This window comes from Natrix helvetica (genome assembly GCF_964273705.1).
Source record: "Natrix helvetica genome assembly, chromosome: 1".
Lineage (NCBI taxonomy): Eukaryota > Metazoa > Chordata > Lepidosauria > Squamata > Natricidae > Natrix > Natrix helvetica.
The window spans coordinates 206,938,303-206,959,260 of NC_138548.1; the positions used below are offsets into that span (position 1 = coordinate 206,938,303).

A 20,958-nucleotide genomic window follows, 5' to 3' on the forward strand; every position below is an offset into this window, starting at 1 on the left:
ATCCAGAACCTTGACAGACTCCAAACAGTTGGTCGGGGCTTCTATTGCCTTTCACCTAGGATGGAGATGGGCAACTGATTATCTCTGCATACTGGTGATCCCTCACCCACAGCTGATGGGTGTCTTCTCCCAGAAGCTTCGTATAGATGTTGAAGAGGGGAAGGGATTCAGAGAAAGTCAAGCAGGGCAAGATCAAGTAAGTATTTGGATCAGAGGCCATCAGGGAATTTCAATGCTGCCTAATTGTACTAGAAAGTTAACATCAACCCTGCAGGTACTGCCATAGTAACCCCTTTGTTGTTATTGACTCTAAGTTAGAATGGAAATTAGAGAAGAGAACTTTGTAATGCTGTGTAGTTTTTTCTTCCTGTTGTGAAAAGGAAATGGGCTGACAAAATCCTCTGTGCTAGATTGCAAACACTATGATCTATTATATGTTAACAGCTTTCCTTTTACTTTTGGGGTGGTGGTGGTGACAATTAGAGCTGTAAGAAAAATGTACACAGTTTAAACTTGATATTTAAGAATGCCCAGCTGATCATTGTGCTGATCAACTTTTGCTCTGGAAATCTGGTCTGAAACATGCTATTAAAAATCAAAAGCCATTTAAAGAACTTATTGTTTAATATTAATGCCATGTTGTTAAACACTCACCAATCTGGGGTTCCATGCTCTGTTCCCCCCTTCCAGAAGAGCAATTCTACTCGTGAATTAAGCAAGCTTAAAGGGCTTTAGGATTTGATGCAAACTTGAAATATCACACAGATGAAACTATCTTCTGTTCTGATGACATTACTGTTCTGGCTTATCCAGATAAGCCAGAAAAGTAGTTTTCCTTATCCATTCCATCTTCAAACTAGATCAGTGGTGGGATTTTTTTTTACAACCAGTTCTGTGGGTGTGGCTTGGTGGGCGTGGTGTGGCTTGGTGGGCGTAGCAGGGGAAAGATACTGTAAAATCCCCATTCCCTCCCCCCACTCCAGGGGAAGGTTATTGCAAAATCCCCATTTCCTCCTGATCATCTGGGACTCAGGAGGCAGAGAATAGATGGGGGCAGGGCCAGTCAGTGGTGGCATTTACCGGTTCTCCGAACTACTCAAAATTTACGCTACCGGTTCTCCAGAACTAGACAGAACCTACTGAATACCACCTCTGAACTAGATGGTTTGAAGATGAAACACCTAATAAGAGGTCTTGAGTTACCTACAATCTCTCAAAGATTTCACTGGGATAGGGGAAATGAAATAGCTGTCAACAATGGCCACTCCATCATAGCTAGTCCCAAGGGAAATTATCTTACAGAAAGACAGTGTCTTTTCAGACCATGGGAAAAAGGGTACATTTATCGAATATTTTCTTCTCCAAGTATCCACATCTCTTATATTTAAATCAGGTTTCCTCCACCTGTGAATTGGGGGTGATAGTGTGGAGGTGACCTTATCTTCAGTAAGAATGTGGGGCTAGAGGAAGTTGTATTGAAAGTGGGTAAATAGTAGAGGAAAAATATACTGAAAACATTGCTTATATAATTGTACAGATTTGCCCATGTAGTCACCGGGGGTCAAAACTGACCTGAAGTTTAAAAGAAAAGAAAAGAAGAAAAGGTTTGTATAGCTCATGTTTGCTGAATCTGGATTGTTGCAATCCCCTCTTAGACATTGTGCCAATTACCACAGCCACTGACAATTAAAGCTAACGTAGGATAACAGCAAAGACAATAATGCTGAGGAGAAAAGAACATGGCAGAAGAGCATAAAACCATTTGCAAGAAAGTTCAACAAATGACAGCCCATAGAGTTTTTCAAATTCAGGGTGCCAGAAACAGATTAACCAAAGTGTGGATGTGTTGCAAGTGAGATGTCATTTCAGTTCAGTTTTCCTCACATGCAAAATGCAACTATCTATGCCAGGCATGTCCAAAGTCCGACCCGTGGGCCATTTGCGGCCCGGGGGGCGGTTTAATACGGCCCTCTAACAGCCCTCCCTGCTCTGTGTAAATGTGGCCCTCCCACGGCCCTCCCTTCTGATTGAGGGTGGCAAGCAGAAGACTGTCTGCCACAGGAGGGAGGCGGTGAGAGGGCCGCATCGGAAGCTGGCTGGGGAATTCTGGGGGTTGAAGTTCACAGGACTTAAAGTCTCCAAGGTTGAGAAACTCTGTCCTACAGCAAAGGTACCTGTCATCCACAGGCCAGCCTAAAAACAGGCAAGGGGACTTGCTTGTAAACTGGTCGGGCCACATTCGTACCAAAGAAAAGGGGGAAACTTCTGTCTCCCTTGGGGGGGGGGGAGAAAGGGCGCCTTTTGAGGAAACGAGAGACCAAGCAACACAGGCTGCGAAATGGGCAAACTACCAGGCGGCGCAGGCGCAGTACGTGAAGCACGGGGCCAAGGGATACTTGTAGCTTCTCTGCCGGGCTCGGAGAGGTCTGGCAGGCGAAAAGCAAGGAACCTTCCCCCAAGGTGGGTTGGTTTTTTGTTTTTGTTTTTTTTAAGGAAGGAAGGAGGAAATATTCAGCCACGCATTAACTTCTCTGCTTAAAGAGACCAAAGAAAAAAGAAAAAAGAGGAGATGGCCCATTAAATCTCACATGAGCCGCTATAAACAAATATCGGAAGGTTTTTAAAGGGTGTCAATAAGCGTACGTGTGTGCGTCATTTGCATTTAATTGTAATTATTCAAAGAATGTTCGGAAAAATGTTTGGCCCTCCAGCATGTTCACTTCATCCAATCTGGCCCTCTTTGAAAAAAGTTTGGACACCCCTGATCTACGCCATGGGTCATCAACCTGGTCCCCACCGCCCACTAGTGGGCGTTTTGGGATTCCAGGTGGGCAGTGGGGATTTCAGAGGTTAAAACCTCCTTTTGAACTAACGTCGCCAGGGAAACAGTGAGTGAGGTGAATCACGTGGTTGCTTAGATCACACGGGCGCAGCCCGAGAAGACATTTCTGAGAAGAGAAACTTCTCCGGTCGGGCTGCGCCCATGTGATCTGAGCAACCATGTGATTCACCTCACTCACTGTTTCCCTGGTGATAGGACGGCGCTTGCCTGCGCTTCACCAGCTCAGGCGCGACCGGAGAAGTTTCTTCAGCTCCTCACCGCTCCACTGAAGACATTTCTGAGAAGAGAAACTTCTCCGGTCGTGCCTAAGCTGGTGAAGTGCTAGAAGGGGGTGTAGGGTGGGGAAGGAGCAGAAAAGACAAAAAGGAGAATGAAAGGGAGAAAGAGGAGGTGGGGGGATAGTGGGATCCTTGCTGCTTTCTGAGCTTGGGGGGGGGGGGGAAGGAGCAGAAAAGACAAAAAGGAGAATGAAAGGGAGAAGGAGGAGGTGGGGGATAGTGAGATCCTTGCTGCTTTCTGAGCTTGGGGGTGGGGAAGGAGCAGAAAAGACAAAAAGGAGAATGAAAGGGAGAAGGAGGAGGTGGGGGATAGTGAGATCCTTGCTGCTTTCTGAGCTTGGGGTGGGGGGAAGGAGCAGAAAAGATAAAAAGGAGAATGAAAGGGAGAAAGAGGAGGTGGGGGATAGGGGATCCTTGCTGCTTTCTGAGCTTGGTGGTTTTCTTACAGACATTTCATTACCAAACTAGGTAACATCATCAGTGCTAGAAGGGGGTGGGGTGGGGAAGGAGCAGAAAAGACAAAAAGGAGAATAAAAGGGAGAAAGAGGAGGTGGGGGATAGGGGATCCTTGCTGCTTTCTGAGCTTGGTGGTTTTCTTACAGACATTTCATTACCAAACTAGGTAACATCATCACTGCTAGAAGGGAGTGGGGTTGTGAGGAAAGGAGGAGGAGGAGAAGTCGAGTAGAAACTGATAGCAGGGACAGGCAGAAGCGGAGCAGAGCAGTTGCAAAATAAGAGAAAGAAAAGGCAAGAGAGAATTGTTGTTGGCTAATAATAATAAGTGGGCTAACTAGCTCAGCCTTACTTTTGTACATAGCCCTAAGGAAGATAAAAAAGGGAGATAAAAAGGAAAAGCACCAAAAGAGGAGACCTTCGTTTGTTCCTTACGAAAATCGAACCAGATATCAAATATTTAGTCTCGCAGCATCAGCCTCAAAGATCTCATTAATCACTAGTAAAGCTAATTTCAATTTACTTTATTGTTTTCTAATTAAACTTTATAAAGTTAAAAACATTATAAACATGCATAAAGTAGAAATAAAAAGATAAATGTATGTACATTTCTTTTTTAAAAAAACACCCTCCTTTTTAAAAAATATTCCGCACTTGCGCAAAAACTGGTGGGCAGTAAGGAAATTTTTCCATCAAGAAAGATCCATTAGTGGGCGGTAGGTAGAAAAAGGTAGACTACCACTGATCTACGCAGAGGTGAGGAACGATGGCCCCTTTATGACCTGTGGACTTCAACTCCCAGAATTCTTAAGCTCAGGAATTCTGGGAGTTGAAGTCCACAAGCAATGGTGGATTCAACAATTCATTTTTTTTTACTGCCGGTTCTGTGGGTGTGGCTGAGTGGGTGTGGCAGGGGAAGGATACTGTAAAATCCCCATTCCCTACCAATCAGCTGGGACTCTGGAGGCAGAGAATAGATGGGGGCGGGGTCAGTCAGAGGTGGTATTTACCGGTTCTCCGAACTACTCAAAATTTCTGCTACCCGTTCTCCAGAAGTGGTCAGAACCTGCTAAATACCACCTCTGTCCACAAGTCATAAAAGGGCCATCGTTCCTTATCCCTGACCTAGAGTATAAGGCACCCTCTTTATTCATTCATTCATTCATTCATTCATTCATTCATTCATTCATTCATTCATTCATTCATTTAAAACATTTATATAGACACCCATCTTTCAGCCAACTGGGTGTCTCTCAATCAAAAATTAAAAGACATATAAGATCATTTTAAAAACTACAAAACACAACTAGTTAAACAAAACATTAAAGCACCATTCCAGATGTGCCATTATCTAATCCTCTCTCTTATGGAAGGCAAAAAGGGCAGAGATCTGCTGAACTTCAGGAGGAAGAGTGTTCCATAGGGCAGGGACTGCCACAGAAAAGGCACACTTCCTAGTTCCCAAGAGATGACAATATTTGGGAAAGGGACAAGGAGTGTACTCAGCCTGTCTACCTGGTAGGATGGATAGATGTCCTTAGGGAAAGGCAGTCCCACAGATTATCCAGTATTGTGTACATTAGCAAGGATTTATGGGACATAAATTCAAAGATGGACAGATACCTTTCATAGAGATTTAATACCCAATTGTTTCACACAAATCTTTTTTGTGCATGCTGGCATGTATGAATTTGTGCCAAAAAATTATTTGATTAAGCTTTCTCATCCAAATGGGTGGAATCAAAAATCTAGGCTCTTTGTTGTGGCTAGTATGACAGCCTGAAGCTTTCGTCTTGCCAGCAATAAGAATAAATCAAAACCTATTCCTGAGCTGAAGGCTGACTCTTGGGAAGTTTGGCCAACAGCATTTACTTAGTTTCTTTCTCTATTTCCTGGGTTGGCATTATTACTTGAGATGTGTTTCTGCCACAAATGATGGGTTTTGTTTTGTTTTTGCTGTCTTGCAACAATAAAAAAAAACAGAAGTAAAATGTGCCTCGGAAATGAAGCGAGCTGGCCAAAAATTGCTCCATGGATTTGATACCCTGGACTATAATACTGCATACTAAAACATATGAAGAAAGGTTGCAGAAACTGGGTATCTTTAGCTTAAGAGAAAGAAGGACTAGGGGAGACATGATATCAGTGTTCCAATATCTCAGGGGTTGCCACAAAGAAGAGGGAGTCAAACTATTCTCCAAGGCACCTGAGGGCAGAACAAGAAGCAATGGGTGGAAACTAATCAAGGAGAGAAGCAACTTAGAACTGAGGAGAAATTTCCTGACAGTTAGAACAATTAATTAGTGGAACAGCTTGCCTCCAGAAGTTGTGAATGCCCCAACACTGGAAGTCTTTAAGAAGATGTTGGATAGCCATCTGTCTGAAACGGTATAGGGTTTCCTGCCTAGGCAGGGGGTTGGACTAGAAGACCTCCAAGGTCCCTTCCAACTCTGCTATTGTATTGTATTGTATTGTATATTTGAGCCGAGGTAGCACAGTGGTTAGAGTGCAGGCTACTTCAGCTGACTGCTAGCTGCAGTTTGGTAGTTCAGATCTCACCAAGGTTGAGTCAGGCTTCCATCTTTCCGAGGTGGGTAAAATGAGGACCCAGATTGTTGGGGGCAATAGGCTGATTCTTTAAACCGCTTAGAGAGTGGCTGTAAAGCACTGTGAAGCAGCATATAAGTCTAATTGCTGCTGCTGCTGTAGCAAGCACGCACACACGCACACACACACACACACACACACACACACACACACAAAGAGAGAGAGAGAGAGAGAGAGAGGGAGGGAGGGAGGGAGGGAGCGAGGGAGGGAGGGAGGGAGAGACACCCAACAATGACTCTGGGCAGCATACACATTAAAAACAAAACCACAGTACATAAAAATCAAAATACAACATGAGGCAGCGTAGATGCGATCCAGGGTCAGGGGTAAAAGCCCAGCCTCTTCGAGACTTGTTTAATGGATAGCAGGTTCAGGGCTAAAAAAAAACCTCTAAGGGCAAGGAGGGGTTGCCTGCTGTTCCAGGCAACAGGTCTTGCAACAGATCTGCTTTGAGGCCCCAGGAAAAGATGGTGTTGCTCAAGACAGGATTTGAAGCAACCTCACTCTGTTTAAGTTTTACAAAATCAATGAGCAAAAAACATTCCTATTTATGTATGTGTAATCCATATATCTCCTAGTTGACTAGAGCCTCTATGGGTCCATACGGTGATGAATAGATCCATGATGAGCAGGTGGTTCCTTCCTCAATAAGTCATTGCTCGATCCTCGTCAGGTGCAAGCATCCAGAATAGCTTCGTGGTCTAGGTCAAAAGGTTTCTTGATTGTTGATTCACCAGTTCATAGGAATCTCACTAGACTACCTGCTTTTCCCCTGGAAAAGCCTCATATATACCTAAGTGTTTGATCTCCTACATTTCCTCCTAGCTATGGAGTCCCAGTTGGGACATCTCTTAACATCTCCTACTCTACCAGTAACCTCTTTCATTTCAGCTGTTGATTCCATCAAAGCCCAATATGTCTGGATAATTTTCATCCAATCTCTAACCTAGCCTTTTTAGGAATGGTTGATGAGAAAGTGATCAGATTGCAGATAGAATTCTTCATAATTCCTTCTTTAGAATTCTTTAGAATTCCTTCTTTAAATTCCTTCTTTAGTATTCTTTAGAATTCCTTCTTTAGTATTCTTTAGAATTCCTTCTTTAGTATTCTTTAGAATTCCTTCTTTAGAATTCTTTATTCTTTATTGGCCAAGTGTAATTGGACACACAAGGAATTTGTCTTTGGTGCATATGCTCTCAGTAAACACAAAAAGACAATATGCATTCATCAAGAATCATAAGGTACAGCATTAATGTTAGTCATAAGGTAAAAATAAGCAATCAGGAAACAATCAATATCAATATAAATCGTAAGGATACAAGCAACAACAAAAAAGAAAAAAAGAATTCTATTCTATACAGTCTTTGACTTGGTTCCTTTCTGAATTCTATTTCAAGATATAGATCAGTTCCAGTAAATGATCTGAATTTTGTGTAATAGGGTTTTCAAACTCTTGAATTTTTCAGCGTTCTGTCTTGGTTTTGTAATTCCTTTTGAACTATCCTGCTTATTGCAGATACTGAAACTCAATATGTGGCTCTAGCAAGTTGGAGGAGAAAATTTTGAAGTGTTTCATCTTCATGTTATTAATAAGTTACTGTCCCTTCTTGATTACATTTCTTTATACATTCTCTATCATGGACATTACTATTTATTATCAAAGTAAGTTTAATACCAAAGTAAGAGGCCATAAATCTGGAGAATTAGAACCTGGGTCTCTCGACTCCTAAGCCATCTACATTTTGTCCATCCCTCCATCTGTCCATCCATCCATCCCTCCATCTGTCTGTCCATCCATCCACCCATCCTTCTGTCTGTCCATCGTTCCATCCTTCTTTTTGTCCATCCTCCTCCTCCTCCTCCTCCTCCTCCTCCTCCTCCTCCTCCTCCTCCTCCTCCTGAAGTCCTCCTTCTCTCTCTCTCTCTCTCTCTCTCTCTCTCTCTCTCTCTCTCTCTCTCTCTCTCTCTCTCTCTCTCTCTCACATGCACAAACACACAAACATACATCTATTTATTTATCTGTGCAGAATGTCATGGCATTATGAACTATACAATTGGCTGATACTAATCTGCATACAGAATCATAGAATGTTAGGATTTAAAAGGACCTTGGATCATCCTTCGCGCCCATGTGGTGATCTACTGTCTGTAAGGCAGCTAGTCTTTGAAGTCTTCTCTGACTCTAAGAACCCCAATGTTATTTGCGGAATCCTCATACATTGCTAATGGAGGTGAAGATTTGTGGGTGAAAATTTGTAGCTTGTCTAATGCTATAAAACTTTGTGGCTGAGAGGTGAGATTTGTGGCAAGACTGACCTAGATCAACTTCTTAGTGACTATCATTTTAGCATCATGTTTTGGAAGCATTAATGGGCATCCTACACAGATAAAGACCTTCCCAAATGAATTCACTACAAATAGATACATCTCAGCACACTTTTGTTTTATGGGTAGATGCATATGTCACAGTTGCTGCAAACAAGAATTTCCTGCTTGGGTTAATTTGATTGATATCAGACTAGAACGCATAGACTCATGCCTATGGCAAGGGTTGATATTGGTGGACACGCCTCTTCCCTCCTTGTGGGATGCTGTGCTATCTATCCTTTAACCTCAAGCTCCTCCTAGCTTGTCTCTATATGAGCCACCCATGTAATATATACTGATGTAACAATGACAACTGGCTGAAGTTGGTTGAGTCTGTTTCCTGTGCCTCTTGGAGACTCAGCATCTGGGCTGCGGCGATAATGAAGAGTTGGGCATTTCTCCTCCTGCCAGTAGTGATTTTCAATCTAGCATCTGGATGTAAGTTTGCTTGTAAATAGACCTTGTTTAGAAGAATTGCAACCAGAAGTGGTGGCTTCATGGTCTGATTCTTTAAGGTACTGAGAAAGAACTTGCTAGGAGAATTTCAAACCTTAAGAGATATTTAAATTGCCATTCTTTGTGATCCCATATGGGAATAAAGCTGAAGTCAGTTATGTATAGGCAACGATCGTTAGGCTGCCAATCCATGATACATTTATTGTGGAGGAAGGCAGAAGGAAGAAAGCAGATAAGAAAGCTTTGGATCAGGTATACATGAATGTTACTTGAGTTTTTACATATTTTAATACGACATGCTCAAAAAGCCACAGCAGTACTAATTTTGTAATAAATGATTGAGTTGGATGATAGGAAACTGATGTTGAGTAATAGGAAAGATTCACTATGATTAGGTGAAGTTTACATTAATGTCAACATTCTCTTGCAGTCATCAAGTCAGTGATCCTAGTCCAGTGTAACATTTCTCAAGCTTGATTCATGCAACCTCGTTGTAACTCAATTAAATCTATTGCCAGTAGAAGGTAATATGTGTAGCTCAGGAATGAATTGTGGGTCCTTGGTACTCTCTTGGCTTGATTATTTTCTTGCAGTTGTTTCATGACCCAACTAGGTAATACCTTCAGTGCTAGAAGGGAGTGGTGTTTGCTCTCTGTTTATGTACAGTGGCTTGCCAACCCCAAAGAAATATCTGAACCACCAAGCTCAGGGAGCAAGAAGGATTCCACAAACCTGTAGCTTTGATTATTTTCCCCTCCGTGGAAACCCAAACATATAGTCCCTCAACCACACACACACACACACACACACACACACAGTATATACTGGGTTGTAATTTCCACCTTTTAAAATTATTTATTTATATATTGCCACTTCACCTATGAACCTGATGTCAGTTCTCTTACGACTACTATAGCTTGCTAGACGAAGAGCCCTCGTTGTAGATTGTGAGAGATGGAATTGAATCGAAAAAGACTTTTACTGGAGAAATTTTAGCAGAAACTGGCATTCATTAAGGATGCCATAATTGCAACAACAGATTGAGTGTGTTAAGAATCTGTTCAGTTCTCATAATTTATGATTCCTTGATTACCCTCTCAAGGAAGACAAGTCTGGGGATATACAGCTTTGTAAAAGTGGTTTCAGAACTTGTAGTTCATGCATGTCTATGGAGATTCTCAGTCATCCATGGTTGTCCCAAAGGTGATTTCAAAAGGCAGCTGGACTTTCTTTGTCTTTTCCTTGAAGATGTTTCACGTCATGCAGTTCTTCAGATCCCAAAAGAACTTTTTGCTACATTTTAAGTTGGACAGCCTTGCCCCCAATGGCTGCTTTAATGAGGAGCAAAAATGGGCTGAATATTGAAGTGGTTAATTAAAGGGAAAAAACCTAGTTGGATATCATTCCCATATCTGTCACATCTGGAATTTGCTCCCTTTGTGGGTTTCTATTGGGTTTGTTACATTTTTGTAACATTTTGGTTTTATCGAGGGATGTGGTTGTTAAACGAGTCATCACATGATTGGAACCAATTTTATGGCCATTTTTATCATGGTTATTAAGTGAATTTACACAGTTGTTAAGGAAATCCAGCTTCCCCTACTGATTTGCTTGTTGGAGGCCAGCTGGGAATGTTGTCATCACATGACCAGAAGCCTCTGCAACCATCATAAATGTTAGTCGATTGCCAAGAGCCTCAGTTGCAATCACATTGTGATTGTGGGGTAGGGCCAGGGTCATAATTAGGAGGATGGGTCATAAGTCAATTTTTCTGGGGCTGTTGTAACTTCAAGCCATCATTAAACAAACAGTTGTAGGTCGAGGACTGTGTGATATGACTATCAAGAAAATACTAAGATACAATAATATTGGAAAATAGGGTAACAATCAGAATTGCCTCAAACTGGAACAATCCAGAACGTATTTTAGATTGGAGGAAGAATAAAATGCCCCTTCCCACACATACACACAAGTTTTCAAGCAAGCTTTGATGTTTGATTTCTTTTCTGATCCTAACAATGCCTTAGCTTTTGATAGCATATTGCAGAAAACTGAAATTTAGAAAAAAAATCAGCTATTTTTTTGAGGATTATACTGTTGGAATTGGTAGGAAATATGATTGCCCATTTCAAATGAAACAAAATTTTAAAAAGTTATGACATTTATGTAGTTACTTACCAAGCACATCTAAATTATATTAAAGTAACCAAAATATCTTTACAATCCCCAAGTCATGTCACAACTTTTGAGCACCCCTAATGTTTGGAAATTGGAAGCTGAAAAATTTGACACGCTGTAAGCCCAAAAACATAGTCATAGGAATCACATGTTACTGTAGGTAAGAGGCTAAGCTATTCCTTGAAGTAATGATTGTTGATCAATGCAGTGGTAAAATGTTCTCCTAGCATTTTAGATTAATGCTAAGAAAAACAGCATTTGAATGCTCACAGAAAGCTATTGTTGTGTCTTCAGAAACTAGCAAATCAGTGCATCTTCCTTGTTAGTCTTCAGCGAATTAGGCTGAGTCAGTTGGCATTTTCAAGCAAACAATTTTGTAGCATTTTTTTCCTTCCAGCTGAAACAGGGTGGAAATCAAAGTAGCTTGTGTGGGTGGAAGCATGGCAGCAATGAGAAACTATGAGTAAACAGGTGTCTAACGGGTCTTTGGGTGCAAAGCAAGAAATGCAGATGTATCAAGTTTCTTCTGGCAGGCTACATTGGAACCAGCTCAACTAGCATATCTGATTGGGAGTTTTATAGTAGAAAAGCTAAGAAGTGGTTAAGGAGGAGACCTACTGCACATGCTCAAGATGGTGTCCTGTCGCGTTTGAGGAGAACTTCGGGGAGATGATTTTCCTTCTCGGGGGATGCAGGGGGTACCCTATCCCATCGTCGGTTCCAGGTCCAGCTATGGGAACTTCCTGGGACCTCAGGGGGTACCCTTGAGCTGCAATTTCCTGCCTTGTAGCTAGAACGTTGTGAGTGAAATGGGGCAGTTGATGGTGAATGAAGAATGGAGACCGTTTTTTTGCTGCCGGCAAGGGTGTGGTTGGTGGCGGCAGGGCTCCCTACCTGGGGTTTCTGCTGCCGTTGCTGCTGTTGCTGCCCACATCATGGTATTATCCCGGTTGCTCCCCCTTACTTATGGATGTGATAGACTGGATTAGCGGGGGAGTGGCTGAGGCGGCTGGCATGGGCATTGATGCCAGCGGAAGATGGCTTCGGTAGTTGGCGTGGGTGTGACAGGAGTGGGGGGACTCCTGTGTTGTGCCCCCCCTGCTATCACCGCCATTGCCTGGGCCACCGTACTGTGCCATTTGGCCATTTGGCCCCTCCCCTTGTGACACTATGGACTGGGTTAAGGGAGTGTGGCCCTGGCGATGGATATGAGTGTGGCTGGCATGGACAGAGCTCAGTTGTTGGAGTTGTTGGAGCAGCTGCCGCCGCTGCCCTCACCGCCACCATTATTGGCTGCTTCACCAACCCCCAATTTATCATCTCCTGCAATTTTGATATCTGACCGTTACCCTTACATATTGTCCAACATTGACCATGGCAATGATGGACATAAGCCTCCTGCTACCCCCTTGAACACTGTCGGCTGCCTCCCTGTGGATATGTCATCTCCCCGTTCCTTCTCACTGTGATGTCACTCTGTTTTGGTTGATGCCACACTCTCCTCTATATTATACTGCGACAGAACTTTACTCCCTTCGGGAACTCTCCCTTTCCTGGGGATGGCCTTCTTGCTTATCAAGACGCTTCCTTAATGACGGGTCTTGGGATCCCGAGAGGTGGCATGGGAAGAAGAGGCTCCTTAGGGGTTTTTTACAGGGTTTTTAAAATCAAATTTTAAGGGGTGGGCGGGGGGTTTGATTCGGATGGCTCAGACAGGCTTGGGGGGAGTCTGCTAGGACACAGGCCAGAGCTAACTAATGGATGCGGGTCAGGAGTGCTGGAAAGGGTTGGGATTCCGGGAGAGACATTAAACCATTCCAGTGGGAGGTTTGCCATCTCTACTGTATGTGGAAGGGGCAGATACAGTGGGGGCCTAGGGCCAAATTATGTAAGGGGGACGCAGGTTTGCTGTGTAAGAGCGATCGCGCACTCCGACCCTCATTGCCCCTCTCGCACCCCTGGGTGCTCGGGATTACAGGACCCGGGTCTCCGGCTGGTATCGCTTAACGCCAGGTCCTCATTTACGACCTTATACAAGAGGGGAGAGCGGACCTGGCATGCATTACAGAGACCTGGTTGGGCCATGAGTGGGGTGTTCCCCTCATTGAATTATGCCCACCAGGCTTCCGGGCATTTCACCAGCCGAGAGCCCAGGGCAGGGTTGGGGGTGGGGGTGGTTATTAGCGAAAGTCTTGGACCTCAGGAGATCACTGTGCCTCAGATAGGTGGGTGTGAGTGGGGCCTTGGAACCCAGGTGGGCCTCTTTGGACGTAACTCAGTTAATTTGAGACCCCACTCATAACGGGGGACACACGCTCCACCTGATTTTTGTCTCTGGACAGTGGATGAATGATCTTGATTTAAGGGATATTTCTATCCAACCCTTGTCATAGTCGGATCATTTCCTCCTTAGGCTTGACTTCCATACTGCCACCCCTCACCGCAGGGAGGCGGAACCGATTAGATAGTTCCGCCCCAGGCACCTGATGGACCCTGAAACATTCCTGATGGAGCTTGGGACTTTTCCTGAATCCCTTGCTCACAGTTCGACCGAAGCACTAGTTGGAAGCCTGGGATAGGGCGGCCATTGGGGCCTTGGGCTGCGTTGTGCCTTTGCGGCCTCTGACCCAGTGCCAATCCCGGGTAGCTCCCGGGTTTACTGAGGAGCTCCGGGAGATGAAACACCGGAAAAGAGAGTGATTGGAGTGCCAGCCAGTCTGAATCCGACTGAACACTAGTAAGAATTTATATTAAATCCTACTTAGTGGCAATAAAAGCGGCAAAATGGCAACATTTTTTCCGCTCTTATCACATCCGCAGATAACTGCCCAGCTGCCCTGTTTAGGGTGACCCACTCCTTACTTAATCAAGGAACTGGGGAAGATGCCTTGCAGGGTAGGCCTGAGGAATTTGTTCAGTATCTGCAGGATAAAATCGCTCAGATTCGGACAGGCTTGGACTCTGACTGGAAAGATTCGGGTGAGTTGACGGGGATGAATCTTGTGGAAACTATCTGGGATGAGACACGAGGCTGGCTCCAGGCGATTACCAACACTTCATTGAGAGAGGGGTTCTTTCCTATTGCCTTGAAGGAGGCGGTGGTGAGGCCCCTCCTTAAGAAGCCTTCCCTAGACCCAGCCTCTTTAGCCAACTATCGTCCGGTCTCCAACCTTCATTTTGTAGTGAAGGTTGTTGAGAGCGTGGTAGCATGTCAGCTTCCCCAGTACCTGGATGAAGCTATCTACCTGGATCCGTTTCAGTCGGGTTTCAGGCCCGGGTACAGCACGGAGACGGCATTGGTCGCATTGGTTGATGATCTCTGGTGGGCCCGGGACAGGGGTTGTTCTTCTGTCCTGGTCCTATTAGATCTCTCGGCGGCTTTCGATCATGGTATCCTACTGCGACGACTCGGGGGGTTGGGAGTGGGGGGCACCGTTTTGTGGTGGTTCTCTTCCTACCTGTCGGATCGATTGCAGTTCATGTTGACTGGAGGGCAGAGATCGACTCCAAGGCACCTCACTTGTGGGGTGCCCCAGGGGTCGGTTCTCTCACCCCTCCTGTTCAACATATACATGAAACTGCTGGGCAAGATCATCTGTGGTTTTGGGGTACGGTATCATCAATATGCTGATGATACCCAACTTTTCATCTCTACCCCAAATGATGCCCTCAACATGATGTTCCGATGCCTGGAGGCTGTACGGATCTGGATGGGGACAAACAGGCTCAAGCTCTATCCCTCTGAGGGGCTGTGGTTCCCATCATCCCGATTTGTGCATCTTGTACCATCTTTGATGATAGGAGGATAAATTTTAGACCCCTCAGAGAGGGCACACAATCTGGGAGTCCTCCTGGATATGCGGCTTAGTTTAGAAGAACACCTGATGGCCGTTGACCAGGGGGGGCTTTTACCAGGTTCGCCTGGTATGCCAGTTGCGACCCTTCCTGGATCGGGATGCCCTGTGCATAGTCACTTATGCCCTCGTCCTTTCTCGCCTGGACTACTGTAATGCTCTCTACATGGGGCTACCCTTGAAGAGCACCCGGAGGCTTCAGCTGGTCCAGAATGCAGCTGCGTGGGTTGTCATGGGGTTACCTAGGTGCTCCCATATTACACCCCTTTTAGGCGACCTGCACTGGTTGCCGGTTGTTTTCCGGGTGCGATTCAAGGTGTTAATTATGATCTTTAAAGCACTCTATGGCTTAGGCCCAGGGTACCTGCGAGACCGTCTACTGCCACCGTCCAGTACGATCCCACAGAGTTGGCCTCCTCAGGGTCCTGTCGGCCAGGCAGTGTTGGCTGGCGACCCCCAGGGGGAGAGCCTTCTCTGTGGGAGCACCTTCCCTCTGGAATGAGCTGCCCCCGGAGCGTTGCATAATTCCCGTCCTCCGGTCCTTCTGGCGTGCCCTAAGAAGTTGGCTTTCCCAGCAAGCCGGCCTGGCCTGAATAAAATAAATTATTAATTTTAATTGTTAATTTTAATTTAATTTCTAAATCTCATTGTAAATGTCTATTGGGTTTTTTTGGATATTCTATTTAATCTTTCCTTTAACTTTTGTAATATGTGTTTTTGAGTCCTTTGGGAGAAGGGTGGCATATAAGTCCCATAACCTTAAAACCTAAACCTAAAATAGAATTCCAGGGACAGCTGTGTATTAAATCTGATTCTTTGCAAAACCAATGTATAGACCCTTTACCTCTTTCTCTGACTTAGGCTATGCAATGGGAAGATTGACCTCCTCTTATGGAGGGGGGCATTTTCCATATTGCAATTTCTGTCCATTTTGATAATGGACAGATCAACTATCAAAGTGTTTGTGAACCTCAAAAACTCATTGTGGCCCAGAGATGCTAGAAACCTGGAAGAAGAGTTTTGGAGAGGGGAACAGTAGAAAATAGCTGCCTGGGGCAGCAGGTTGTGGTATTTCCTTCAAGGAGTAGATAAAAGTTAGTTGGAACCATTTATGCTTTTCATCAAGATAAATTGTCCTCCGTCTGAACTCACAGTTTTTTGGGATGGTTTGCCAATGCTGTCTTCAGTGGGTTGGAGTTTTTTTCCCCAGCACAGGCCTGGGATTTCCCTTTTAAAAACTTTAGTTAGTATAAAAAAGAACACGTTAGAGAAACATGGAACATTTAAGAAAGCAGAAAATAACATAGAGATAATAAAGCCTGGATAGATAAACAATAGGTCTAAGAATGAAGCTCCTAAATGTTTGCCATCCCACCTCTCTTTAAATATTAGATTTTTATTCCATCTTTATTACTTTATACATAACACAAAGTGGCAAATATATCTAATACTCCTTCCTCCTCCTCCTATTTTCCCCATAACAATAACAACAACAACAATCCTGGGAGGTGGGCTGGGCTAGGAAAAAATGACTGGCCCAAAGTCACCAAGCCGGCTTTACTGTAGTCTTAATGTACACACCTTAAAAATCAAAACATGGAAATGTACGCAAATGAACAATGAAAACAATGAAATGAAAGTTTGGGAAAAGTGGACTTATTGCAACAATGTAACCAAACAATATAACCACATCTCCCCATGACTCTTACTGCACTGACCCAAAGGGGATAACGTCCTATCACAGAGGCCGCGGGAAGCCCCTTTGCAGGGTAGAGCAGAGGAGTTTGGGGAATATCTGCAGGACAAAATCGCTCAGATCCGGAGTGGATGGGCCCCCTTCAGTGGACCAGGGGAGATGTCAGAAGCAAATCTTGAGGGACCACGCTGGGAGGAGTTTGACTCTGTTGCTCCGAGGATTTAGACAGGTTACGTGGGCGACTGTGAGCCACCACATGTTTATTGGACCCGTGTCCCTCCTGGCTTGTACTGGAATCCTGGGAGGTTACACGAGGCTGGCTCCTGGGTCTAGTGAACGCCTCATTGGGTGAGGGGTCCTTACCGGCCGCCTTGAAAGAGGCGGTTGTGAGGCCCCTACTCAAGAAGCCTTCCCTGGACCCAGCGGAGCTAGCTAATTATCGTCCCGTCTCCAACCTTCCCTTCTTAGCGAAGGTTGTAGAGAGTGTGGTGGCACAACAGTTCCCACGTCACCTGGAGGAAACCGACTATCTAGACCCGCGCCAGTCCGGTTTCCGGCCCGGTCACAGCACGGAGACGGCCTTGGTCGCGTTGGTGGATGATCTCTGGAGGGCCAGAGATAGGGATTGTTCCTCTATCCTGGTCCTATTAGACCTATCAGCGGCTTTTGATGCCATCGACCATGGTATCCTATTGCGCTGGCTGGAGAGGGTGGGAGTAGGGGGCACCCTTTTGCGGTGGTTCTGCTCCTACCTCTCCGACCGGACGCAATGTGTGCTGGCAGGGGAGCAGAGGTCGACCCTGAGGCCGCTCACTTGTGGGGTGCCGCAGGGGTCGGTCCTCTCGCCCCTCCTGTTCAACACATATGTGAAGCCGCTAGGTGAGATCATCCGTGGTTTTGGGGTCGGATACCACCTGTACGCTGATGATACGCAGCTGTACATCTCCACCCCAAACCACCCCAACGAGGCCATCGAAATGATGTCCCGGTGCCTGGAAGCCGTTCAGGTCTGGATGGGGGACAACAGACTCAGGCTCAACCCCTCCAAGACGGAGTGGCTGTGGCTACCGGCGCCCCGGTTCAACCAGTGGACTCCATCGCTGGCCATAGGGGGCGAGCAACTGCCCCCCGTGGAGCGGGCGCGCAATTTGGGCGTCCTCCTAGATGCCCGGCTGTCGATGGATGACCATGTGGCAGCCGTGGCGAGGGGGGCCTTCCACCAGGTTCGCCTGGTGTGCCAATTGCGCCCCCTATTGGACCGGGACGCCCTACGTCACTCATGCGCTGGTGACGTCCCGTCTGGACTACTGCAACGCTCTCTACATGGGGCTCCCCTTGAGATGCACCCGAAGACTACAGCTAGTTCAGAATGCCGCCGCGCGGGCTAAGAACGGGAAAGCCCTCTGCATATATTTTCATATGCACCAAAGACAAATTCCTTGTGTGTCAATCACACTTGGCCAATAAAGAATTCACATAACACCTCTCCTGCGCGAGCTGCACTGGCTGCCTGTGGTTTTTGGGGTGCGTTTCAAGGTGTTGATTACCATCTTTAAAGCGCTCCATGGCACAGGACCTAGTTACCTGCGGGATCGCATCTTACCTCATACATCCCTGCGACCAATTTGCTCCCACAGGGAGGGACTCTTCCGGGTGCCGTCCACTAAACAATGCCAACGGGCGGCGCCCAGGAGTAGAGCCTTCTCTGTGATGGGCCCAACCCTCTGGAATGACCTCCCCCCCCGATATCAGAACCACTACCGACCTCCGCTCCTTCCGACAGAAACTCAAGACCCACCTGTTCCAATTAGCTGGCCTGGCCCATTTATAGTCCCATTTTTAACCTCCTGGCAAACATTCTATTCTGGGGTAGTTTTTTAGGGGTAGTTTTAATGTATATTTACTTTTAATTTAAATTATTACTGTACAGTTTATATGTTACCTCCTCCATCTATATTTATGTATTTATATTGTTTTAATATGACTGTACACCGCCCCGAGTTCCTTCTGGGAGAGGGCGCGGTATATAAATTAAATAAAAGTAAAGTAAAGTAAAAAGTTACACAATTTGGGAAACCCTGAATTAAGGTATCATAAAAATTACCATGTTTCACTATACATTAAAGGACATATATTATTATGAAATATTTCATATCCTTTCTCTAAAGAAAGTCCAAATATCCTTATTGGATTTAAACCTAAGCGCACATGGTGATCATGGTCACTTGTTGAGATGGGCAGCTACATAACAACAGAATATTGGAGTGGAGTGGAGTGGAGTGGAATGGAGTAGAGTAGAGTAGAGTAGAGTAGAGTAGAGTAGAGTAGAGTAGAGTAGAGTAGAGTAGAGTAGAATAAAATGCCTTGGGATTTTCTGGATACAAATTCTAACCAGGCTGCTTAGTTTTCTAGGTCAGCTAAGGTTGGTTAATACCATCAGTTCCTTATGTAGGAAGGATCCCATAGTCCTGGCAGAAACTATATCCAACAGGAAGATGTAATCTGGGTGAGATGTCCCAAGAGCATGGGCTGGTATAAATTATCTTCTCTCTCTCACTCACAGTTCGGAACTTCAAAACACTTTTATGGCTTAATGATCCCCCTTGACACGTGGCCAGGTTGTGCAAGAGAAGCACTTAATGGGTCATCATAGCCGCTGCAGTGCACAAGTGCTTCTTTCATCATTCTGCTTCATGTTGATCTGACAACTGATTGCTAAGTATTCAATGTTGATTATGAAATATGAATCACCATCAAAGCGATGATAACAAGAAGTGAACATCTCATAGATTGAAAGAGATGGAAAACCATAAATCACACTTCTTAGAATCGAAATTAACTTTCAAAATATGAGGGGAGACAATGGGAAGAGTTTAATATTATGTATTATGTAATATTCAACGTCTGCAAATAATGCATTAAATGAATACAAAGAGCTTAGCCTGAAGATCAGTATTTTGTAAGAGAGCTGAAGGCAATTAAAGAGGACTTACTTTTCAGTTTATTTAGATAAATGTAGTTTCACCATCATCAAATTATGCATCCTTATGGCCAGACAGCCAGTATGGTTTAGGGGTTATAATTTTGAACTAGGACTGGGAAATCCCAGGTTCAAGCACACACTCATCCATGAAAAGTGACCAATTGTTAGTTCAGTCCATCTTGTAGGGTCATTGTGGGGAAAAAGGGAAGTCTATGCAATGCTGCTGGAGGTAAGATGGCAGGAGATAAATCTAACAAATAAAAAAAAATATGCATTCACATCAAAATTCAGATGCCTGGCAATTGACTCATATTTATGATTGTTGCAGTTCCCAGAGTCATGTGATCACCTTTTTGTGACATTCTGACAAGCAAAGTCAATGGGGAAGCCAGATTCACTTAACAACCATGTTACTAACTCAACAGTGATTTACTTAACAACTGTGGTCAGGAAGGTCATAAAATTCACTTAACAAATATCTCACTTAGCAACATAAATTTTGGGGTCAATTGTGATTGTAAGTCAAGGACTACCTATATGTCCTCTGTTGCTCTTCAAAATGAATCATGTTCTGAAGATAGAATTCCCTTGATAGCAGGAAAATTCTCTCCTTTTTCACAAACATGTTATGCCAAATATAATTCCATGCCATCAACTGCCTTATTCGAGATAATAATTTTGACATTTATAACTGGTTGTCCTGGAGAAAATAATATGGTTTCCAGAACAAGTGAGGACATGCATGAAGGTAGGATGTGGGATTGCAAGTAAAATTATTTAAATCTTCCTTGTCTTCTTTATTAAAGGTAACAACAAATCCAGAACTCCATTAGGCAGAGCCCAAGGTAAGAGAATTCTCATTATAAATAATAAATAATAATATATACTAAAGCATTATATTATCTATAATATTATTGCAAATAACACAATGCCCACCATGGTCTGGCCCAAGAGGTTCTATAAAGAATAAGAAAATAAAACAGACTTACTTGTCAACAAATTTGAAGATATCTGTGTAAATGTAGTTTTCTTTGTCTGTTGTGAAGCTCATGGGTGATTTCTTGAATTCAGGTAAAAGTAGTGGTAGGTGAGAACAAACAACACAGTGAAGAGTGAATCATTAGTCTGGCATTTCTGTACTATAATGAAAAAAATGTGCTTTTGTGGTGAAATAATCTCACTGTTTGAGAGTCAGAAAGGTCTCTCTTGTGTGTATTTGTGTGTATGTATCCTTCTATGGA

The 20,958-nt window shown here is 44.4% G+C and overlaps 1 protein-coding gene across 1 annotated transcript in view; it reads left to right on the forward strand.

Moving 5' to 3' along the window:
- The first annotated feature begins 8,892 nt into the window (after positions 1–8,892).
- ENDOU (endonuclease, poly(U) specific) overlaps positions 8,893–20,958 on the forward strand; it is a 28,318-nt gene continuing 16,252 nt past the window's right edge. Inside the window, exons 1-2 of the mRNA XM_081951637.1 lie at positions 8,893–8,988; positions 20,524–20,562. Coding sequence (XP_081807763.1) covers positions 8,931–8,988; positions 20,524–20,562 — 97 coding nt within the window. The 5' untranslated portion in view covers positions 8,893–8,930. The remainder of the gene's footprint in view (positions 8,989–20,523; positions 20,563–20,958) is intronic.